Genomic DNA, 23,490 nt, shown 5'->3' on the forward strand with positions numbered 1-23,490 from the left:
TTGAATGAGCTGATGGCTGGTTTAAAGCTATGGAAAACAAGTGAAGTGTGCTCTGAGAAAGAAAATAATTTGTGTAAAAATTGTATGCAAAAACTGAGGTGTTCCCCCCACAGAGATGTTGGAGCCCCTCTGCTCTGGCTGGGAGAGCTGGGGGTGTTCTCCTGGAGAAGGCTCCAGGGAGACCTCAGAGCCCATTCCAGGACATAAAGGGACTGCAAGAGAGCTGAGAGGGACTTTGGTCAAGAGCCGAGAGGGACACGAGAGGAAGGGATGGCTTTAAGCTGAAGGAAGGGAGATTTAGATCAGATATTATGAAGAAATTCTTTACTGAGGGCCAACTGGCACAGGTTGCCCAGGGCACAGAGCAGCCTGGTCTAGTGGAAGGTGTCCTTGCCCATGCTTTAAGATGATCTTTAAGGTCCCTTCAATCCAAACCGTTCTGTGATGAAATAGGCATACACGTCTGTTCTTCAAAGCATTTCAAGGACCTCCCTCCATTTGTTCACACAGGATTGTTACGGCCACAGGGCTCCTTCCTGCTCGGGGTGTCCAGCAGCTCCCGCTGCTGTGTACGCGGGGCAGCTGCGCCGCCTGGGGAGCGGCGGCAAGGCCGGGTGCGATGGCTGGGAGCCGTGTGCCAGCCCTGTGCCTGCTCAGTGCCCGTTCAGTGCCAGCCCTGTGCCCGTTCAGTGCCAGCCCTGTGCCTGCTCAGTGCCAGCCCTGTGCCCGCTCGGGCTCCCTCCCCAGGGCCGATGTGCCAGCCCTGTGCCTGCTCAGTGCCAGCGCTGTGCCCGCTCGGGCTCCCTCCCCGGGGGAAATGTGCCAGCCCTGTGCCCCTTCAGGCTCCGCGGGAGCAATGTGCCAGCCCTGTGCCCGCTCGGGCTCCCTCCCCAGGGGGATGTGCCAGTCCTGTGCACGCTCAGTGCCAGCCCCGTGCCCGTTCAGGCTCTCCGGGCCCCGCTCAGGCCGGAGCGGCGGCGGCGGCTCCGCGGGCGGGGCGCGGCTGCCGGGCGGACCCGTGAGCTGCAGGGGGCGCTGTGGCGCAGGACCGGCCCGCGGGGCAGCAGCGCCCCCTGCTGCCGGTGGGGCCGGATGTGACGTTGGGCCGGGGCCGCAGCCCCGCGCGGCTCCTTTGTGCGGCGGGGGCGATGCTGGCGGGCGGCAAGAAGGGCGCGGAGGCGGCGGCGGGCGGCGAGGCCGGGCCGGAGGCGCCGGTGCCCCCGCCCGCCGCCGCCGGGGCCCTGGGCTCCTCTTCGGATAGCGGCGGGGCATCGGAGCGCACGCCCCGCAAGAAGGAGCCGCCGCGGGCCTCGCCGCCGGGCGGGGTGTCCGAGTCCTCGGCCGTCGGGGCCGCCCCTGCGCCCGGCGCCGAAACCACCGGCATCGCCGAGACCCCCGAGGGCCGCAGGACCAGCCGCCGCAAGCGAGCCAAAGTAGGTGTGGGGCGGCCCGGTTGTGGGCCCCGCCGGCGCCTCGTGCGCGACGCGCTCGGGCCGGCAGGGGCGTCCCGGGCCTGGCCCTGCACGGCCGGCCCTTCCCCGGGGCTTCCTGGGCCCGCTCGGCCGGCCCTTCCCCGGGCAATCCCGGGCCCGCTCCCGGTCCCGCGTTCCTGGCCCTTCCTCGGGGCGCCCCGGGCCCGTTCCCGCTTGCCTGGCCCTTCCTCAGCGCGTCCCGGGGGCGGGTGGCATCCCCGGGACCGAGGGCTCCGGTGTTTTTTGTGAGTGCAAAAAACAAACACGCGGGCGCGCAGGAAGCCCCACTGGTTTAAGATTAAGATCAAGATCCCCTGTTGTAGCTCATTTTCGTGGGCTCTGGGGAGGGCTCGTGCCTTGTCAATAAAGGAGAGCTTCCTGCAGCTGTTTAGGAACTTTCTGCGGTTTCTGAACGGATACCGAGTAGTAAAAACACCCCAAATCCATGGCAGGGCATTGGGGCGCTCGGGAGCTTACATTTTATCAGCAAATTCTTCTGTTGCTGTGGTGTATGGATGCAGCCTCTCCAGGATGCACAGGATAACGCTGGTTTTGCAGGGTTGTGATGGTGATGGCCGTGCTCAGTCCATTGTTCCTCACCTTCCCTCCCCTGGTGTTGGAGAGCTGAGTCAAGGCTGAGTAAGGGTGGAATTTAGCAGTGAAGTCTAACAGCTATAAAAGGTCTTCAATAGTTTGGGTGTGTAGTATTTAATTCTCATCTGTTGTTCTGAATATATGAGAACATTACCTTTTTGTTTGTGAAACCTTTTCTTGGAAACCTTGTTTCAGAAGATAGTGAAGATCTTGAATGTGCCCGGGGTCAGGGTGTTTAACATGGAAGCTGAAATTACTTTTTGGAACTGTTTTGTCCTGTGGCATTGAATGTGGCTCTTCAGAGCCATTGTGTGATGTAATGACTGAACTGCTCCTTCACATAGAGCAGCTGTTGTGTTGGTCAGTCTGGTGCATCTTTTAACTCAAAATAAGGTGGGTGCAGACTGGACATAAGGAAAGCATTTTTTACAATGAGGGTGTTGAGACCCTGGCACAGGTTGCTCAGAGGAGCTGTGGCTGCCTCATCCCTGGAAGTGTTCATGGAAATGTTGGACAGGGCTTGGAGCACCCTGCTCTAGTGAAAGGTGTCCCATAGGTGGGTGGGATGAGATGGGTTTGAATCTCCCTTCCGTTCTGTGATCCCAACCATTCTGTGACCTTCAAAGGCAGCATTCCTTCTTTATAGTGCTCTGATAACGAGCAGGAGTCAGTGCTCTATGTGGGCTGTGTGTTGGTGGTGATCTTTGCACTGACAGTGCCCATCTGCAAGAGCTGTTCTGTCTCTTGTGGCACCATCTGTCCCCTGGAGCAGCATGAGGTCACCTTCCCATGAGTGTCTGTAGTTGGGGAGGGTATCTAGGTTAAAAATAAATCTAGGGAAAAGCTTAGGGGTTTGTATTGAACTTAATTGTTCTTCAAAAGTTGTGGCAGCTCAAAGGGAATGGGAGAGCTCAGAGGGGCTCTGGACAGAAGGAGCTGTGAGTGGCTTCAAATGCCCCTGGCTATGAGTGGTCACTGTTACTCCCTTCAGAGTGGGAGTTAACAGGAGGTCCTGGAGGTGCAACAGTGTGAAAACCTGAATATGCTGGGCATGGTGGAATGTAAATATTTAAAAGATAGCAGATCATGGATTATATTAGTATCTTAAAGAATCCAGGATTTCCTGTACACAGGCCTCCCAAAGCTACTTTGAATTGTGCCCATTATTGCTCTTTTTTAGTGGCTAGACTTAAGACTATGAAAGATTTTTTTTCTTCTGGTGAGAAATCCAGAGTTGTTGTTGTCATTTCCTGGTGGAAGCTGACCTGTTGGATGTTGGAGGATCAATAGCTGCCTTCTTTTTCTTTTTCCCATGGCTGCATATTGAGAAGTGCTTTTTTCTTTCCCAATCAGTAGGGAAATTCATTTGCAGTGTACAGAATTTTCTCACTTTGGATTAAAGCTTGGTTGACCAAGCAGTAGGAGATGCAGCCCTCCCAGGCCATTTCTGGGGGTTCCTTCAAGTTCAAGTGAGTCTTCTTGGCTGCTAATTTTATTTCTTTTTACTGGAGAGCAGTAACAGAACAAGACATTTATGGCAATAAAGACTGGGGGGGATGAGGGGAAGGGGTGTTTCTAGTGTTGAGCCACAAGTGTGATCATTCTGGAGAGGAAGCAGCTCTGAGCCTCTGTACCAGGACAGGATTCCCAGTAAGCAGGAGACCATACAGGGCACAGATGGGATTTCTGCAGGAAATCTCGTGTGTGCTTCTGGTCATCTGTGCTTAGCAGATGAAATTCAGGTTTGAACACATGGAGTGGACACAGAGGCTGCTTTTCATCCCTTGGCAGGGAAGAAACCCAGAGTGGTTAAATGATAATATAACACAAATAAACTGGGCTTGATGAAAGCTCCTACTGCAGGGTGCTGAAGATTTTTTTTTAGGTGGAGGCAAAAACATTTGGAACTTGTTAAGCTTTGTTGCATTTTACAACATGGTATCTGCAATAAGAGTCTGCATAAGGTAACTCAAGCCTTTTCTTTACACTGTAAGCAATTTTGTTATTTGCAGCATTATTTGTTAGCAGCCTGACTTACAGGCATCTTCAGTGTGTTTATGTTCTGTTGTGCTTTTCACAGGTCGAGTATAGAGAGATGGATGAGAGTCTTGCAAACCTGTCAGAAGATGAGTATTACTCTGAAGAAGAGAGAAATGCTAAAGCTGAGAAAGAGAAAAAACTGCCCCCACCACCTCCACCAGCTCCTGCAGAAGAAGAGAATGAAAGTGAGCCAGAGGAGCCCTCTGGTGAGTACAGAGAGACCTTCTCTGAAAGCATTTACCTGATTTGTTAACAGAAATTAGGTAGGGCTGGGTGTGGCATCATGAATCCCATGTCTGGTTTCAATCTGGTTTTGAATAATTGTTCTACTGTGTTTTATTTGCTGGCCCCATATGTGGAAGGAGGGGAGAAATGCAGAACAGCCTGATAAAGATAGGAATGTGCATTAATGTAATTCCAAATGAAGGCAAACCTCCTGTGCTAGATTCTCATGATCCTTACAGACTTGTCTTTGGAAGTTTATTGACCAGAATAGCCTCTCTGGCTCTTTGCTGCCACACCTGCTTGGGTATGAACATTCATTTATTCCTCAGAGAGAAAAGAGGTTGGGTTTATGGGGGGTTTGTTATGCAGAACAGATTTAAACTACTGTGATTCCTGTGGCTTTAAACTATGACTCTAATCTTAAATTCTGGCTGGATACTGTTGTTTAAATCTCAGCATTAAATTTCAGTATTCAGTGCTTCCCTTATTAGCTTAGAGAGAGCTTCACTTTACACTGAGATGTTTTTTGGTCAGTCTTGTTCAGGAGGCAGCTTTTGAAGTTTGTGGTGGTAGCTGTACCCTATCCTTTACCTCCATTGTGTTTACAGCTGCCACCATGAGTGAGCTCTGTTGGTCTCACTCAGCTGCTAGAAGGTGATGCTTCTGCAGAGTTCAGAGTCAAAGATTTCATGAGATAATGTGTTAGACAAGAGCTGGAATGTAGCAGCTGAACCTTTGCAGGTTCATCACTAATGTGAGTCACTGTTAGTCTTCAGTGATCTCAATTTTCTTTCTGGCTGGCAGGTTTGAGAACACAGGGCTGATGTTGGCTTGGGGATACCTACCTTCAGTGACAGGAACAATATTAAAAGCTGTGGGTGTGTTTTATCTCTTATGATTTGCCATTATAACCTCTCCTTGTTGCAGCTGTTGGCTCCTGCTTTGATACAGGAATACTGTAGCTCATATGCTTGACTGAAATACTTAAAATGATAAAAATCCTGCCACCCCAGTTGTAGCTGATGTAGCAAAAATGGAATTTTAATATTTGTAATTGAGCAAATATTTTAAACTTACTATTTAATTTAGCTTAGATATTGTATTTAATCCTTGAGATCTAATATTAATATACTTTGTTATTTCTCTCAGATTCCATTTTGGGCCTCTAAGAATGATTATTGAAATCAGTTGGAGGCATAATCAGTGAGGTACAGAGGAGCAGGTTTTGTCCTATGAAGGAAGGAGCATGGAAGATGAGCAGTGCTGATCATGCTGTTCTATACACACAGCAGCCTGCTGCACAGTTATTTTACAAACCCTGTATTTAGCCATCTAAGGACAGTCAATTTTCAAACAGGCTGTATCTAGCTGCCTAGAAATGAGTAGATTTCAGGTCATCATATCATTTTTCTATTCCTAGAAATTCTGTGAATATGCATGAAGCAATAAAGTAGAAAGAAGATAGATTTCAAGCTGTCATTCCACAGCCAGTCTTGCTGTAATTTTAAAGGTTTCTGAGACTATATGTGTTTCTGGATCTCTCTATTTTTGTCTTTATTAATGTAGGTGTCAAGAACATCAGGTCATCTCATGCTGGCTGTTAAAAGTGCATTGAAAATTCTAATTCTGCCACCCTTTAGTAGGAGGAGGCAGCATGGAGTCTGCTGTATATAAAAGCAGTGTTTATAATTGAGGTTTTCTCTCTCTGTAAATTTGAAGGAAAAAGTAAAGTGTTCAATAAGAAATACTGAATTGGACAGTAACACTAGTGGAGGATTACATACTGAAAATCTAGGGAAACGTTAGTTAGCCTGGGTATTACTTTTAATTTATTCTCATTGCAGACCTTAAAAAAATTCTGTGTTTAAAGCCTGCAAAAATGCAGGTAATGCAGTAGAAGTATAAAGTTGTCACATTACAGCTTTTGAGCTGAAAAGCCTGATTGTGCAGCTTAAAAATGTCCTGGTGCTAGTGTCTGGTATTTCATTAGGCTGTCCCCACAGCTTACAGGGAAGGGGAATATTAAATGTCACACTCAGGTGACAGCAGGTTCCATGCATGTGTTCAGCTGTGGGGAATTCCAGGTGTCCTGGCTATTGCAGGGTGGATTTGCAAGATACACTGCATGCTATTGCAGAGCAGTTTTAAAAGGTGTGACAGTATTTCATGGTTAAGAGAATTTTCTTAGAGTATCTCTCCTTTTTCTACTTGAGGAATATTGTCTAATGGCAGAAAGCTTCCAAACTCCCTTTCAGTGCTGACTGATGACATTTGTGTTCTTGTTTGCCAGTGTCCCTTTTAGAATCAAGCAGCTCACTTCTTCTGGTTTGTTTTGGATTTGTTTTTCCTCACTGAATTGGATTTTCATTTTTAGAACTTCAGAAAATTTTCTTTAACTAGCTCCTGGCCTTTTAGTGTTGTCAGTATTCTCACTTTGTGGTATTTTTAGGTGCTGTTTTCCAAGGAATATGATCAAAATTAAGATCAATGGAATAGTCAAAATAGTGGTGCTTTGTCTCTTTATTTTGTCTGACTTGTCTGCTTTCCTAAATAAATTCAGTGCTCTGTGATACTCATGTGCAGCTATTGTTAATTTTGAGACAGTGGATAATTATTTGAAGCAGATTCCCCTCTGGACCTTCTCCCTCATTGCTCTTCAGCTCATGGTCTGTTATTGCCTTGGGGCTTGGGGCAGATTCTGCTCTCTCCCACATGTTCTGTTCAGCTGCAGCAGTTTGATGCTAGCAGGGACCAGTGGTTTGCTTGCTGCTCGTTCCTGTTCAGCTGGAGCCTTTCTTCCAGGGAAGGAGAGGCAATCTTCACTAGCAGGCCTTGTTTCCACACTCCTCTGCTCAGACTGAGGAGCATTTTTAGAATGGTGTCCAAGCAATCAGTAATAGTGATGAGAAGAGGAAGATTCTAATTTCTTTCTGTAAGTAAGCTGAGAGCAATTTTTCCCCTCTGCTCATTGTCAGTGTTAATTCAGGGATTATGAGTGCCAGAGACTGAAGTCAGAGTCTATTTAATTTCTTAATTTATGGAAGGCACAGGTGAAACTCTTATTGCAAATTAATGGCCTATGCTTGACTGTAAATATTCATGTTTCAATTGTGTTCGTCTCTCCCAGAATGGAAATAAGTCTTGAAGTGTTCCCTGCAAAATAAAGCACTTGCAATGCAGATCAGGTAAAGAATTACACCTTGCTGTTGCAGATACATTTATTCACAGAATCATAACTTGTGAGGCCTTTCAAAATACAATTATTTGTCACAGTCTCTCTTGAGTTTTTATATTTCCCTGCTGGCAGACTGATTCTATACAAGTACTAACTATGGCTCCTCTGCTGTACTGAGGGACAATGTCTGTCTTGTTTCAGTTCCTATTTTGTTTTATTTGTAGGTGCTTAATGTTGTGACATTCTATTTAATCCAGTTTAGCACAGTATGGAAACATTTGTTTAACTTTCTGTGTCTCACTTTAGGGGTTAAATCTGTAGTTCAGATTAAATTCTTCTCAGTTACTGTGTCCCTTAAGAGCCTTAAGTTTCATTCTGGCAAAATTGTCCACCCAGACTCCAAATATTAACAATTGTGTGTTTAGCCTCAGGTTAGACCTTGCTCTTGCCTGTTTGAAGGTTACACCTGAGCAGTTGTGCTCTAGGAAGCAGCTGTTCCATTCCAGTGCCCTTTGCAGTGTGTTTCAGTGCATGTTGGTTTTGATGCCTGTTGAAGTGTGTGGTTTGAAGGACCTTGGTAGAGCAGGAGCTGAACAGCTCTGGGCCATCTCTGGGGTGTCCATGGCTTCCTGAGCTCTGCAGGTGATGGGATTTCAGGCAGGCTTGTGGTAGATGGGAGGATGTTTCTCATGAGCTCACATCAGGGCCAGTGCCTCCTGTGAAGTGAGCAGTGTGTGAGGTGTGGAATGGCTTTGTTCCTGCAGACACTGCAGCTGGACCCATCTCTCTTCTCAACATGCTCTGTTCCTGCTTGTGTTGCAGTCCTGTTTAGGACTTAGATGCAGGTTAAGGTAATTCTGAGATTTCTTCAGATGTGTTTAGCCTTTCCTCATGTTTCCACTGCTGGGAATGTTGGAAGACTGATGTCTTTCAGTGCTGGGTATTGATCACATCACTGATCAATGGTATGATATGCATTTGGCTTCCAAGACAATCTTGGTGTCTTAGAACACTGATGGTGTATCAAGGGTGAAGCCAAAGAAGTGGTCTGAGCCTTTCAAGAATTGTTCTGGCATCAAGCTTAAAGGAAGGGCTTATGGGGGAAAAAATAGGGTCTCCTAGTTTTGAACATAAGAGGCTTTTCAAAATGCTTTAAACTATCTCCTTGGGATATGGGGAGACCTGGGAACACCAAGGCAAGATGATCAAATTCTTAGGGTTTGAGGTCCATAGAATCTGATGGTATCCATCTGCCAGATCATAAGTATTTAGCCACCAGGAATGCTACATATGGTGTACTTCTTTATTTCCCATAAAATCTGATGTAAAGCGTTCCAGTAACCTGGATAACACTTTAGAACATAATTTTTTGGTGCCCTGAACCTAGATTCCAGAAAATGGGATTCTCAGAAAAACGGGTTTAGTTAGTTGGTGAAATTTAATACCTAAAACGCCAACTGCCGGGCCTTTATGTCCAGTATGGTTTAATTTATGGAGTAAGGTCCCTGAGTTCTCCTCTTTCCTTCCACAGGGCAAGCAGGAGGACTTCAAGACGACAGTTCTGGAGGGTATGGAGACGGCCAAGCATCAGGTGAGGGTGGCGTTTGATGCTTGCCACTGAGTAGCAAGAGCCGCCAGGTTAGGGATTGATGCTTGCGAGTGCGCATGGGTATGGTTGTCCCCATCCTAGCAGGAGGTGCAGGAGTTGTGTTCCCACCTGTTTAAAGAGTGTGGGGTGCTCAGATTGCAGTTGAGGGCTGTAACAGCTGTGGAAAAGGCTGCTAGCTAACCTGTGCTGAAATGCCTCAGGCCGATCTCTCATCCCTCCACTCCTCTCCATGTTCAGAGGAGTTTAAACAGAAAATAAGCTGGTTCTTACCTAGCCAGGCTGTACCACCTAGACTGACACAGAGAGCTTTAGAACAGTGTACCCATTTTTCTAATCTGCTGAAGAAGCATAGCACAGAGTACCTTTTTGCTCCTTTCTTTTTGTCTTTTGAAAGGGTTTGTGTTTGACCTCTGTGCCAGCACTTAGCCCAGGAGATTGTCAGCTGGGCAGATCCATAGTGTGCTGCTCACTGGACTGGATTGTGGATTGCATTTGCCATTTGGCCTTGGTACTGCTGCTGGCAGTACTCACTCACTGCTTCCTTCACAGGATTGGTGTCTTTACTCCTAAGTACTTGGAGTGCTACTTAAAATCTTCCTCCAACTCTGCTGCTTTTGCTCTCACTTCAGGATTAGGGTTTTAGACAAGAGTCAAAGGCTCCTGAACCTATTCTGTACCTCCAAGTTGCTCTTTTTGAAGCAAATAGAACTTGAAGATACTCATCTGAGAGTGCATCCTTTGCTGTTGTAAGTAAGGGAGCCAAATACTGTTATGGGTGTTACCTCTTGCATGGAGCTGCTGACTGTTGTGGCTCATGGGCTTAAGGGTGCCTTGCCTATTTCATTTTTAGGCAGGCATTGGCTGATTGGAAATTCTGCATATTTTGCATTTTGTATTACATGCTGAGAGTATTCTCTAACAACTGTCCAATTCGACAGCCAGAATCCTTTCATTCAGTTTGTTCATCTGCAGATGTTTCAGTAAGTCTTGAAATGAGCAGCATCCCTCAGGATTTCTTCTGTGGGCAAGGATAGACTCAAAACTTCAGCCAATTGGTTGCTAGTGCTAAATGTCAGGAATTGCCAAGTGTGTGTGTGCAAATGTGTGTGAAAAGGAGCTGATAACCCAGTCTAGGCAGAACCATTCCAAAGAGAAACATGTAGTTTTGTAATCCCTGTAATGTGTAGCTTTCATGAAATACAAGCAGTAAGGGTGTAAAATGGGATTTAGTCAGCCTGAAATCCAAATCCATTAAGACTTGAGCTGTGTAGTTGCAGAAGTAAATTCAAGGACATTTAGTTCTTAGAAGATCTTCCAGTGGTTGGCCAAATAAAAATGCTACCTTTGCTATTACTAGCTATGCTTTTCCTAAATTCTTGTATAAAACACTCTTGTGGGTTGTTTTATTAGCTTTTTTTTTTTCCCCCTGAATACCTGTGCACATCTGGAGCTACTCTGTTATTCTAGTTTTAAAGTTTGGGTTATTGCCATGATAGGTATTTGGCCTTAAAAGTCCCCCCAACTCAGCCCCTTTGGGAGTTCTTTTCCAAACTATCGGTAGCACCATGATCTCTGTCTGCTCAGTTTGAAGAAATAAATCCCAAAGCTTTTCCAGACACTGCCAAGTTGCCTTAAACCCACACATCTGAGAGTTTGCTGCTGTTTGATGACTACAGGACTTTTTAGCAGGTACCTGGAGAAGCACAATTCTCTTAGCACAAACCTGAAGAGTCAGGTTCAGCATTTTAGGTCTGGGAAAATTGTGCTGCTGAGCTTTTTGCTAACATTGAGCATCTAGAGCCTTAATTAAGATTGTTAGCATTAATAAAGCATCAGAGAACTGGTAACTGGTTTGATTTCCAGTTTTACAGAATTCAGAGTTGAGCATGTGCATTCCTGCACAGGTGTTGGCACACTTGGGCCAGTGGTAGATGGAAGGACAGCAGCAGGGCTGGGCAGTGGCTGTTGCTGGAGAAATGAAGTCATAGTGGAGCTATGGGTTTCTATTCCACAGCTCAATATTAGTGCAGAAAACATTGTTGGTGTTCCTCCTCAACTTCTCCTATGGTTAATTTTATTTTACTTGCAATGCTCTGTAGCTTCTCTTACTAATTTCTTCTTGTTGTAAAATTTCTGTAGATGATTATAGTTTTCTTTATCTTGAGTCATCACACAGATCTTTTGATCTTTACTTGAGAGTGAATTTTTGGTTTTGGGTTTTTTTTTTTGGTTGGTTTTTTTGGGTTTGTTTTTTTTGGGGGGGGGTTGTGGGTTTTATTTGTTTGGTTGGGTGTTTTGTGTGCTTATTTTTGGTTGGTTTGTTTTGGGAGTTATTTTGGTTTGGTTTGGTTTTTTTGTTAGTTTCACAACCATCTCCTTCCTTCATTTTTTTTTTTCAGCACCTTTGGGAAGTAAAAATGCTTGGAAGTTAAAGGGGGGTGTATGGTGGCACCAGAATCAAATGCAGGGAACTCCTCTCCCTGGTACAGTAACATGTACTGCTGTACATGAACTTCAGACTCTTAAACAGTTGTCCTGGTTAGTGTAACACACTGCAAGCTTATATTTACTTTGCTATTTACTGTAATCTTTTCAGCAATTCCAGTTTCAGCAAGTGATTTTAATCATCCTGTGTTACCTGGGGGGGTTTTTGCCCCTGGGATGTATTGGCAATTATCTTTCTAGATTGAATGCCCTGTCCTCTGTCCTGATCAAAGTCACTTCTAGGACATGGGAGATTTATATTTTTCTTGCTGTATTTCACATCTCAGTGCTTTGTTTTGCTCACTTTGCCTGCAGGATTTGCTTTCTGCACTTGTGCTGTAGCACTGGATGCAGCTGTGTCTTAGTTTGTCACTTTTTCTGTTGTACAACATAACAGAGGCTGAGGAAAGCAGGGTACAGAAATGCAGCTACATCACTGTCAGTGTGAGGATTGCTGGAAGTGCAGTTCCTGTATGAATAAAGGCTTTCCATAGAGAAAAGCTCTCCTGGATGGGTTCAGCATCAGGTCTTTTACATGTGGAGCATTTAGAAAGAGCAGTAGGAAATCTGTTATTTGTAGGGAGCACAGGAAATGCATAAGTGTGATTGTATTCCATTGCACTGCCTGCTGTAAATATATCAGAGATGCAAAATGAGATTTTAGGGTGGGTTCCTTTACCTGGAGAAGGTCAGGGCAAATTCAACTTTGAGAAGCAGGTGAGAGGGGGAGGTAGATGCTGTGCTTGTATTTTACAGATACTTTGGCTTTGAATAGGTTCTAAAACAGTTTTCTGGTTCTGTTAGAAACTGGAAACCACACAAATTAAGGACAGCACCTAAAATTAGTTATATGTGTGAACAATAAAACATATATGTGTGTGTGTATTATATATAATGTATTGATATGTGCCCCTTCCCCACTTCTTTTTTAGACTTTGTTTTTTTGGGGGGGGGCTTTTGTTTGCTTGTTTGTTTTATCCCCCCTGTAGTACAGCTTTTCCATTATCTCCAGATACCTGTAACTCAAAGAACTGTTGACTTTGAAACCTGTACATCTTGCAGAAATAACTAAAAAAGCATCCCATGGAATTGGGATCATCTCCAGGCTGGGAAGGGCAGTGTTCCTTTGCAGTGCCTGTTCACTACTTGTCTTTTTATTGTAGGTGTGGAGGGTGCAGCTTTCCAGAGCAGACTTCCTCATGACCGTATGACATCCCAAGAAGCTGCCTGCTTCCCTGATATCATCAGTGGGCCCCAGCAGACTCAGAAGGTGTTTCTGTACATCAGGAACCGCACCGTAAGTTTGGTGTAAAAATATTGCTGAAAAAGGGGCAGGGAATTGGTGTACCTTGCAAAGAGTTTTTGGCAGTTAGCATATCTAGTTGAATTTTTGGTTTTGAGACAGTGGGGTTTCATTTCTGGCATCCTCTTAAGTTGTTAAGAAATGTACTGTCCAGTTCTGTGCTGTGAACAGCATAAAGAATCTGTAGTGTATTTACAGCATCCAAAGCAGGGATCAAGGCTTTCTCCTGTATTTTGAAAAGAGTATTTTGGAAAACTGAAGTAATGCTAGAAAAACTACAGTGGGAAAGCAAGAACTATTTTGAAAATTGCTGTGTTACCACAGTTAAGAGACAAAACACCTTATTCACCACTTAGTTTTTTCACAGACTGAAGATGACCAAGAAACATCATGGGGCATTGACCATGTTAACACCCAAGTGCTTAATAAGTTTAAGTTATTTAAAATTTATGTGTGGAATAGCATGACTTCTGCTATTCCTAATGTTTTCCTCTAACTATAGTTGTAACTTCTGGGAAGTCATGAGATGTGTAAAAACAGGCCAGAGCATGCAAAAAGTTTGGAAAACAATTTGCACAAAATGAACAGTGAGTAATCCATCCTTATACAAATGTATTGGAAGCAGAGGAGCCTTCCACTGAAACTAAGAAATTACTGCAGAGAGATATTTGCAGGGAAAAGCAGCACTGCTGGGCCTTATTCACTACAGAGCAACATTCCTGAGCAGGAATCCTGGTTGAGGAAGGTTTGTGAGAGGAACTCATCCAGAAAGAATGGCAGAGACTGTGGGACAGCTGCTATGAGCCCAGTGCTCAGCAGAGCTGCAAACTGCACTGTGCAGCCTCTTAATCAGCCATTTGCCTCAAATAGCCTCCCAAATTGGAAGGAAAATATTTCTTAACCATTCCTATTCATAATAGTTGTAGGGTTTCCACTTTAATTTGGTATCTGTGAGGAACTGTGAAGCTCAGTAATGCAACTCTAGAGAAATACCCAAATAAATTACTGATTAAGGAATGCAAAGTGGAGTGGAAGTGCTATGTATGACCTAGACCTAGGCATGGAACAGTAAAATTATTGATTTAGTCTTGCCTCTGTGCTACAAAGTAGGAGTTCTGTTGGGAAAACAGTTCTTTTCTAGTCTGAATTGACCTACTAACATACTCAGTTTTTGAACTGTAAATGTCCTGCAAATGTGCTTTTTTGTGTATGTCCATGGTTGTGTCTCATATTCGTGAAGATGGATTGGATCATTAAATATTGGAGATAAATAAACCTTATAACATGATCAGTACTGCTGTAGCTTTTATGGAAACATGAAATCTGATTCCAAAATAACAATGCTGGCTGACTTTGCCAGCCACACACATCTTGGTGCTACCTTGGTGCATTTCCACTTATTTGAAATGGTGTGAGAATTTCCAGCAGACTGTATTGCACCTGAAGGGACACTGGAAGGTGAAGTTCAGTGTGGCTTGGGTATTCCTGCCAAAATTTAATTCATTAGGGGGTTTCATGTCCTGACAGTATTTGATAGCAAACATGGGCCTGGAAAACACCTCTTTTTGTATTGCTTAATGTGATTTGTTGTATTGTTTTGTTTCAATCCAGCTGCAGCTCTGGTTGGATAACCCAAAGATTCAGCTGACATTTGAAGCAACTATCCAACAATTAGAAGCACCTTATAATAGTAAGTCAAGTTTTTAATTGCCAAAATCCTACTGGGTGTATCATTGCTGTTTTCTTTCACTTTTGTTTGAGGAAAAGCTGCTTCAGTCCTTTGTTAATGGAGCTCCATGAGTGGTCATGTACAGACTGGGGTATTGGTTCAGATTTAGTAGAGTTCATTGCCTGGTAAAGAAATATCACTAGCAGGATTGATAAAAGTTGCTAAAAAGATGGATTGGTACAGTAGGGTTAATTCATGTGCAGCTTTTAAGGTTTGCTACAGCTTCTTGGTGGGGTTTCAGCTGTAAAATGTTATTAATCATATGGGTTTTGGGAGGTTTTTTTAAGATTTAAACAGACTGGATGTGGTGCAAGAAGGCAGTAAAAGAGTGAGGAGTTACTGCTTGCAAATGGAGACCATTCAACACTTCTCAGACAAGATCCCAATAAACTGGCAAAAGGTGGAGGGTAACCATAAAAAATATAATTGAAGAAGAAAATAGTGCTGAAATGAATGCAAATATCCTGTCAAGGATTGCAAAATAGTGAGTTCTTGTGATTTTAAAAATAAAAATGAGAATTCAGTGCTGCAGTAAGTATTGGCATAATACTGGCCAATCTCATCACAGTTCTGTGTCATGATCTTGGGATTTTGCAATCAGTTTCAGAAAAGGTGTTCTTTGCACTGGATTAAAAGAAGCACCTGATGTCCTGTGCAGCTTTTCAGGCAGGACTCAAAGCTGCAGTAGAGCATGGAGTGAGCTCAGGCCTCCTCAGGAAGGTGAGTGGGTCAGAGGGGCAGCAGAGCTGTAGGGCAGGATGTGTTTGGTGGGACTTGACCAGGTCACTGTGAATATTGCTCAGTATGTATGTGCTGCTGAACACACAGAATCATTCTGAACATTTCTGCATTCCTCTAGGTGACAGGAATCAGGTCACTGTGAATATTGCTCAGTATGTATGTGCTGCTGAACACACAGAATCATTCTGAACATTTCTGCTTTCCTTTCATTCTGAACATTTCTGCATTCCTGTAGGTGACACCGTGCTGGTTCACAGGGTTCACAGCTACCTGGAGCGCCATGGGCTGATCAACTTTGGCATCTACAAAAGAGTCAAACCCCTTCCAAGTGAGAGACTTGAACATTGTTTCTAGCTGAAGTTTTGTTTTATTGTTCCATCATTTCTTAGGACAGTTTGAGTGTTCTTTTTTAGAACTGCAGTGCTAAGAAAATTTAAAAAAGGCTGGAAGGCCATCTGGCTGTTGATGTTAATGTGTTTTATTTTGGCATAGAGAAACCATGGATTTATGTAAATCACTTTGAGAGGAAAAATTGTTGGCAAATCTTCTGTAGATAATTCAGTGACTGTCACTTTTTAATGAGTTATTTTGGTTTCTCATTTGAGTATCTAAAGTCAGAAACACAATATTGTACTTAGATCTGTTACATACTTATGTGATTCTGGAATTTTGCAAGTGAACTTTTAAGTTTTAAAACTTTAAAGTTTTATTCTTCTTGGGCAGAAAGAAATCAAACTATGATACTTTGTCCCCCATAATTAATATGAATTGCATTCTTCTTCACACACTTGTCTGGAAGCATTTTTTCTCCTATTTTCTTGTTGTTCCAGATTTACTGCTTGTGTATTTTCCTTGTCTCTTTCTCAGCATGACATTCAGAATTACTTCAGTTTTCTTTTGGTTAAAGAATTATTCTGTCAGAACTACTCATGAGAAGAAAACTGCTTTTTGTTCTTGATATCTCTCATAAGACTGTTTGCAATTTAGTACTGCACATCCAAAGGACTACTGTAGCTGATTTTTCTCTTTCTTTAGCCAAGAAGACAGGAAAGGTGATCATTATTGGTTCTGGAGTCTCTGGCTTGGCAGCAGCTCGCCAGTTGCAGAGTTTTGGAATGGATGTCACAGTTCTGGAAGCCAGAGTATGAATTTCTGTGCTATTTTATTTTATTACCACTTAACCAGTAACCCTGTTCATTACTAGCCCAGGGCAGTGTCCCAGCAGCATTCCTGGGGTCTCTGTGGGGTGATCCAGGCAGTCAGGAGGAATTGCTGCTACTGAACCTTCTCACCAGGAGCTGAGTGGGTCTGTCCTTGCTGGGAGCTTCTGCTTTCTCACAGCTGGGGAGGGTCAGGTGCTAGTGTTGTGTGCCTACACCAGAAACAGCTTAAAACAACCTTCTTGCATCATTAGAAATGGGTTTTTCATCAGAAAGCAGAATGCAAGGCCAGAATGCCAGGCTAAAGGGAAGACTAAACAGAATTTCAGGAGTGTATTATTAAGAGTTTGTTAAACTGTGGGTGAGGGCAGGAAAAGTACTCTGTGTATTGACAGTCTACAAAGTTACAAAATATATGAAAATATATGAAATATATGAAAAAATATATTAAAAATAGATAAAAAAGCTAAAAATCTTTAGGCATAAGGGGGAGGAGGAAACCTAGTACATAACTAAATTTGTGCATGGACAGTGAAGGGATTGGCTTTGCAATCACAGTGGATCCTACTGTAGAAATAGTGAAATATGCCCAAATCAAATTAGGCATATTTTTTTCTATTTCTTCCCTTTTTTCTTTCCTTCTCCTTTTTTAAATTCTACTTAAGCATTTTATTCCTTAACTTAGGCAAATTAATTATGCTGGAGTTCATTTGCAGAGGTTTTTGGGAAAGTGTACATTCTGTTTATCAAACCCTCAGTGAAGAGAATATTTGCACCATGTTTTGTAGATGTTTCAGTGATTATATTTCAGTGGATTTCTTACTGAATGTAACTGTAAATATCTTGTGCTTTCCACAGGACCGAGTAGGAGGAAGAGTTGCCACCTTTCGCAAAGGGAATTACGTTGCTGATCTGGGGGCAATGGTGGTGACAGGACTTGGTGAGTTTTTCAAAATCAAAAAGACAGGGGAGGAAAACTGTGAGGCAAGATGCTAGAAATGTGAAATCTTAATGCTGTTTTCTTTCATGGCCAAAATAATTAAACTCTTTCAAAGTGTCTGTTCTCATTCAGCCTTTTAGCAGGTAGTGTTTTCTTAAATAGCAAAGCTGTTATGAGGGGAGAGACCCTAAATGACAGAATGTATTCTTTCAGTTTACATGGGAAAACAAGGGAGATGGGGAAATGGAGAGACATTCTAAAGAGGAAGCCCTTCTTCAGGGTTGAAACCCCAAAAGTGCTTTCTCCACATGATTTCAAAAATAGTTGTAAAAATAATGGCAAACAAGGCACATTTCTTCCTATTTATTACTGTTTCATGGGATGGCATCAGTTATTGGCATGGCTACCCTGCTAAGAAGATGAGCAAGTGTTTAGTGTGGAATATCCTTCAGCAATGTAGTGAAATGATAAAATACTGTAAAACCTGTAATAAACCCCTGGTTGTACTGACAGCCTGAATTTGGTGTCTGTCTCATGATCAATCTTATTAAATTGCATACAGAACCTGGTTCCAAAGAAGTGAACTTGCACAGTCATGGAAAAACAGATTTCAGTTTGCCTATTGAAGGGCTGTAATATTTTTATGTTTAACTCATAAAATCATGGAATCTTAAGGGTTGGAAGGGACCTTAAAGATCATCTAGACCCAGTCACCCTTGCCATGGACAGGGACCCTTCCCCTAGACCAGGTTGCTCAAGGCCTTGTTCAACCTGGCCTTGAACACTGCCAGGGCTGGGGCACCCACAGCCTCCTTGAGCAGCCTGATCCAGTGTCTCACCAGCCTCAGAGGAAAGAACTCCTTCCTAATAATCCAGCTAAAGAACTCCTTCCTAATAATGCAGCTTCAAGAACTTCTTCCTAATAATCCAGCTTCAAGAACTTCTTCCTAATAATCCAGCTTCAAGAACTCCTTCCTAATAATCCAGCTTCAAGAACTTCTTCCTAATAATCCAGCTTCAAGAACTCCTTCCTAATAATCCAGTTTAAAGAACTTCTTCCTAATAATCCAGCTAAAGAACTTCTTCCTAATAATCCAGCTTCAAGAACTTCTTCCTAATAATCCAGCTTCAAGAACTTCTTCCTAATAATCCAGCTTCAATTTCCCCTCTTTCAGTTTGTACCCATTCCCCCTTGTCACATCAATGCTGCTTCTGACAAGGAGTCCCTCTCAGGAGCCCTGCAGATCCTGCAAGCAGAAATGTGGTTTTTTTCCATGTCCTCATTGCAGGAATCCCTGTGAAGTGCAGACCTTTGGCAGGGTTACACTAGGTCACTGGAATTGGTGGTTTAGTCTCTGAAATTGCTTTAACTGTGGAGTTTTTGTTTAATTGCAGACAGATTTTACAGGAGTCTCTGTTAACTATATAAAATCTTTTCCAGGAGGAAATCCCATGGCTGTGGTCAGCAAACAAGTAAATATGGAATTGGCAAAGATCAAACAAAAATGTCCCCTTTATGAAGCAAATGGACAAGCTGTAAGTCAGATACTGTTTCCATGAACCTTTTCAAAAAGAAGTAATGTCTCAATTATGTTTGTTACCAGGCTGTTGGTCTAGCATGAGATGGCTTCCAGAGAGGGAAGAAGGAAATACTGTGTCCCCCTTTTTAGGCATTTTAGTTATATTGTAGCATACTGCACAGATTCTTCTAAAACCTGCTCTTTCCACATGAGTTTTTACCTTTGCATTTCAGAGGTTTTGTGGAAGCCAAGTTTCTCACCTTTGTTTAACCTGTGAGTGGTTTAACAGATGTGAGGTTTGCTCTTTCCAGCACTTGAGCTCTCATCATGTAACAACAGGTATTTTCACACTGCAGCACTCAGCATTGAACTGAGTATCATCAGTACAGTCAAATCCACCATTCCATCTGTGTCCTGCAGTGTTTCCACCATCACCCTAGAAAAGCTGGATTGGCAGTTCCTACTCACAGTGCCCATCCCAGAGGATAAATTACTGTCTGTCTACCCCACTGAGCCATGCCAGGCCTTCTAAAGCCCTGGGATTGTGTAGAGCCATCCTACCATCAGAGTCTCCTGGCAAACTTCTGCAGCTGTGATGAACACCCCTTCCTTTCCAGTTTGGAAATCTCATCAGCCCTTAAGGCACTTTGGTTTTCTCCTGCCAGAGGAGTTTGTTGTCATTGTGCTTTGACAGCTGCTCTTGTGCCCATCCTGCCCAAGTGTGACATTGTCTTGTACACACCTTGGTGTCTGACCATTTGAGACACTTGAGGCTATTAAATTATTTTTTTCCAAGGGCAATTCTCAGCAGCTGCATTATTTATGAATGAGTTAAGAACAATGCTTGTTCTTTTGTCTCCTAGGTTCCCAAGGAGAAAGATGAAATGGTGGAACAAGAATTTAATCGTCTGCTGGAAGCCACATCCTATCTCAGCCATCAGCTGGATTTTAATGTTCTCAATAATAAACCTGTCTCCCTGGGGCAGGCTCTGGAGGTTGTCATACAGTGAGTGACTTCTCTTTTTGGTAAACCTTCCTATTTTGTGGATGAATTTCCAAGATCCCTCAAACAATTGTGGTGCTCCTAGATGTAAGCATTACCTCTTAATATTTACTGTCACAGGTGGTTAAAGGAGCAAACCTCTCTTCTTAAAACTCCTAAAAATCATTGCTGGGGTGGCTCAGTGTGATTGGTGTCCACACAGTGCACTAACACTATTTATAATCTAATGACAATTATAATGGCCTTTAATAGCAGAAAGTAACTTCACACTCACATTTTACTATCATGTAAAGTCATGTGTCCCTTATTTACAGAAACTTCCAATTATTTTCCAATTGCCACACAAGTATTTACTAAAATATCCTACAACACGGGGTTTTATTGCATTCCACTAATTAGATTGTGATAATAAGTTTTCTCATTAACACAAGGATTTTTTGTTGAGCTGACAATTGCTTCTCACCTTTTCCAGATTGCAGGAGAAACATGTGAAGGATGAGCAGATTGAGCACTGGAAAAAAATTGTGAAAACACAGGAGGAATTGAAAGATCTTCTTAACAAGGTCAGATGATGGCATTTAGAACAAGATGATAAGCATTGTGTTCCTCAGAAAATGGCAAAATATACAAAAATGTCCAAAGAAAAATATCAGAAAATTGCTATTAATGCTGTTCTTAAAGTTTGTCTTTGCTTAAGACTTACATAGAAGCCTTGTTAGGACAAAGGTGTCACCTGCTTGATTGGGCAGAAAACCATAAAACAGAATGTGGGAAAAGAAAGGAAGAGGACAGACAAATAAACTGTGATGTTTGATAGCTTCCTTTGGATATGCTGATACTGCCTGAGGCTTTTGGGGGCTATTTAAAAATGTTTCCTGTCTTCACTACACATCTGATTTGTAGTACAGAAACAGTAGTTTAGGGCAACTTCTATTATTTTTGCTTGTGGTAAATGATGTTCTAACTTTTCTATGCTTCTCAAATTAAAAATGCTTTTGGACTGCTCTCAAATTACTTGCAACATAGTGAGAAGTCAATGAAGTTGGGTTTCAGCCATGCTGTTTAGGGTTGATGGTATTTACTGTGGCTCTTTGGAGGTAGAATTGAATGCATAAGTGACACCTGCCAAAATCAGGAAATCTCTTTGCTCTAATGGCACAGGTAGAGGTAAATATCCAGTTTACACAGTAACTTGTTGAAATCTGCCTTCTGACTTTTTTTCCCCCTTTCTTTCTTTTTTCTTTTCCCTGCTCTATCTTGAAAGATGGTGAATTTAAAAGAGAAGATCAAAGAGCTCCATCAGCAGTATAAGGAGGCATCAGAAGTGAAGCCACCTCGGGATATCACAGCAGAGTTCCTTGTGAAAAGCAAGCACAGAGATCTGACTGCCCTTTGCAAGGTGAAGCATCACACACATGCAGGGTGTCCGTGTTTTCTCAGGGCTTCAGCAGCCAAAAATGAACCAATTAGCCAAAAATGAACCAATTAGCCAAAAATGAACCAATTAGCCAAAAATGAACCAATTAGCCACATTGTTCAGGAGATAAAAGTAGCCAATGTAAATGTTTCCACATCTCTCACTGTGATCCAGTGCTTTCAAGGGAATGTGATTTACAATAATTCAGGGTTCTAACACTGACCTGCTTTGAGTCCCTTTAGCTGGGGAATACTAAAGCTCAGTTTTAGGTAAGTGCTGGCTCATGTCAGACAGCTTGTAATGTTCTGAGGATGAATTTTTCTCAGATTTGGTCTTTAATACAGCTGGATTTCACAATAATAAATATCATATATTATATTATATATTACAATTTGATATCATATAATATAGTCTAATATAGTATAGTATAATATATGTTATAATATAATAATTTAAAAAATAGTCCGGAAATAAAATCTACATTTGAATAGAGATGACTTTTCTCTAAGATAAATAAAGGTGGTTTCTTGACTAAAAAACTTCTTTTATCTAAAGATTATCATGTACAGAGCTCTGTCTTGACAAGCAGAGTTAATTCCCCTCTCTGGGAGTATCTTGATGTAGAGATGTGCCTTAAAAAGGAAACCATAAAAGCTTGAATTAGATCACATCTTTGGTTTTTAACTATGATTCATTCAGCTTTGGAAATCTTCATGTTCTATATTAACTATGAACTTTTAAGAGAAAGGAGAATAGAAGAAATAGCTTGTGGAATATGAAGCTCTCAGAACCAGAGGAACCCTTAAAATATCAACAGTGTAATGGACCCTCCTTCAGTTCTGAGTGTTTCAATTCCTGAAATATCACCAAACTAATGTTTTCTGCAGTGTGACTGACACAGAGCTCTGTGTATCCAAAGAGCAGAAAAGCAAAATATGCTGGATTAAATGTTGAAAAAAGGAACAAACTTGATTTAGCTTCCACTAAACCCATGAAGTGATTTTTCTGGTGATTTCTCTTGAGACCAGGTCCAGTCTGATGCTACATGATGCCTTCAAGCTCTTTTACATGTAAACTGGTTTAATGTTAGCTTTTAATCTTTATAGGAGTATGATGAATTGGCAGAAACACAAGGAAAGCTGGAAGAGAAATTACAGGAACTTGAAGCCAATCCACCAAGGTAAAGAGAGAAAGTAAAAGGATAAACCCTTAGGAAAGCAGTTCTTTTCCTTCCTTTTCCCTGAATTTCAAAAATGGTTTGGTGTTATGGGAACTCAGGAGGTTACAAAGGCACAATCATGGAGTTGGAGTTCCCTCAGCTTTAGAACTCAGATTTCCTCATTTTTAGAGGTAACCTAAACAGAAAAGGTGGTTCTGAGAGGGTGATTCTGTAGAAATCCTGGCTGTAATCAGGGCCTGATCCCAAAAGGCAATTGAGGTTTTAAAAACCTGTCAGTAATGATAGCCACAATCCTACTTCTATTGGTGGAATATTATTGTTCTGTGCAATTTTACTAAGCTTTTTCTTCTTGTCCTTATGCATGCAACTCAAGCCATTATTTATGTAACCTTTTTTATTTCTGAAGTTTTTAGCTTCCCTTTGAGTATTTTACATTAATTCAGTCCTAAAAACCTGAATTTGCTGGGTTTTGATAGTCAGCTTTCATGAGAGAGGTCCAGATATTTGAAAGAAAATCTGTTTTGTTTTTTAATATTTTTATTTCTGGACTAAGGAGAGAGTAAAAAATGACTTGGGAAGAAATTTTCAGAAGCAATGCATTTACAGTGTCCTGTGCTAACAAACTAAATGTCTTTGTGTTATATTTGTTTTTTCTAGTGATGTTTATTTGTCATCAAGAGACAGGCAAATACTTGACTGGCATTTTGCAAACCTGGAATTTGCTAATGCTACACCCCTGTCTACACTGTCACTGAAGCACTGGGACCAGGTAGGTAACAGTACTCAGCAATTCATAAAAACCTGAACTGTGTTTATTTCATTCTCATTAAATTTTGTCAATATTTAGAGTTTCTAACTGTTAAGGACCTGCTTTTGTACAGTACTGAATTCTTATGGG

General features: G+C 42.4%; 1 protein-coding gene across 2 annotated transcripts in view; it reads left to right on the forward strand.

Annotated features, from left to right (window-relative positions):
* The first annotated feature begins 1,095 nt into the window (after nt 1-1,095).
* The window catches only part of KDM1A (lysine demethylase 1A), a 28,260-nt gene continuing 5,865 nt past the window's right edge, over nt 1,096-23,490 (forward strand). The window contains exons 1-14 of one of the 2 annotated variants that reach the window (XM_071453389.1): nt 1,096-1,433; nt 4,147-4,312; nt 9,038-9,097; nt 12,763-12,896; nt 14,514-14,592; nt 15,608-15,700; nt 16,408-16,514; nt 17,391-17,472; nt 18,914-19,008; nt 19,856-19,998; nt 20,468-20,558; nt 21,260-21,394; nt 22,519-22,592; nt 23,250-23,361. In XM_071453389.1, the coding sequence (XP_071309490.1) occupies nt 1,149-1,433; nt 4,147-4,312; nt 9,038-9,097; nt 12,763-12,896; nt 14,514-14,592; nt 15,608-15,700; nt 16,408-16,514; nt 17,391-17,472; nt 18,914-19,008; nt 19,856-19,998; nt 20,468-20,558; nt 21,260-21,394; nt 22,519-22,592; nt 23,250-23,361 (1,656 nt within the window). In that variant the 5' untranslated portion in view covers nt 1,096-1,148. The remainder of the gene's footprint in view (nt 1,434-4,146; nt 4,313-9,037; nt 9,098-12,762; nt 12,897-14,513; nt 14,593-15,607; nt 15,701-16,407; nt 16,515-17,390; nt 17,473-18,913; nt 19,009-19,855; nt 19,999-20,467; nt 20,559-21,259; nt 21,395-22,518; nt 22,593-23,249; nt 23,362-23,490) is intronic. The other variant, XM_071453390.1, reaches the window with a different exon arrangement.

Source organism: Agelaius tricolor, unplaced genomic scaffold (genome assembly GCF_023055355.1).
Source record: "Agelaius tricolor isolate 1412-34295 unplaced genomic scaffold, bAgeTri1.0.p SCAF_36, whole genome shotgun sequence".
Lineage (NCBI taxonomy): Eukaryota > Metazoa > Chordata > Aves > Passeriformes > Icteridae > Agelaius > Agelaius tricolor.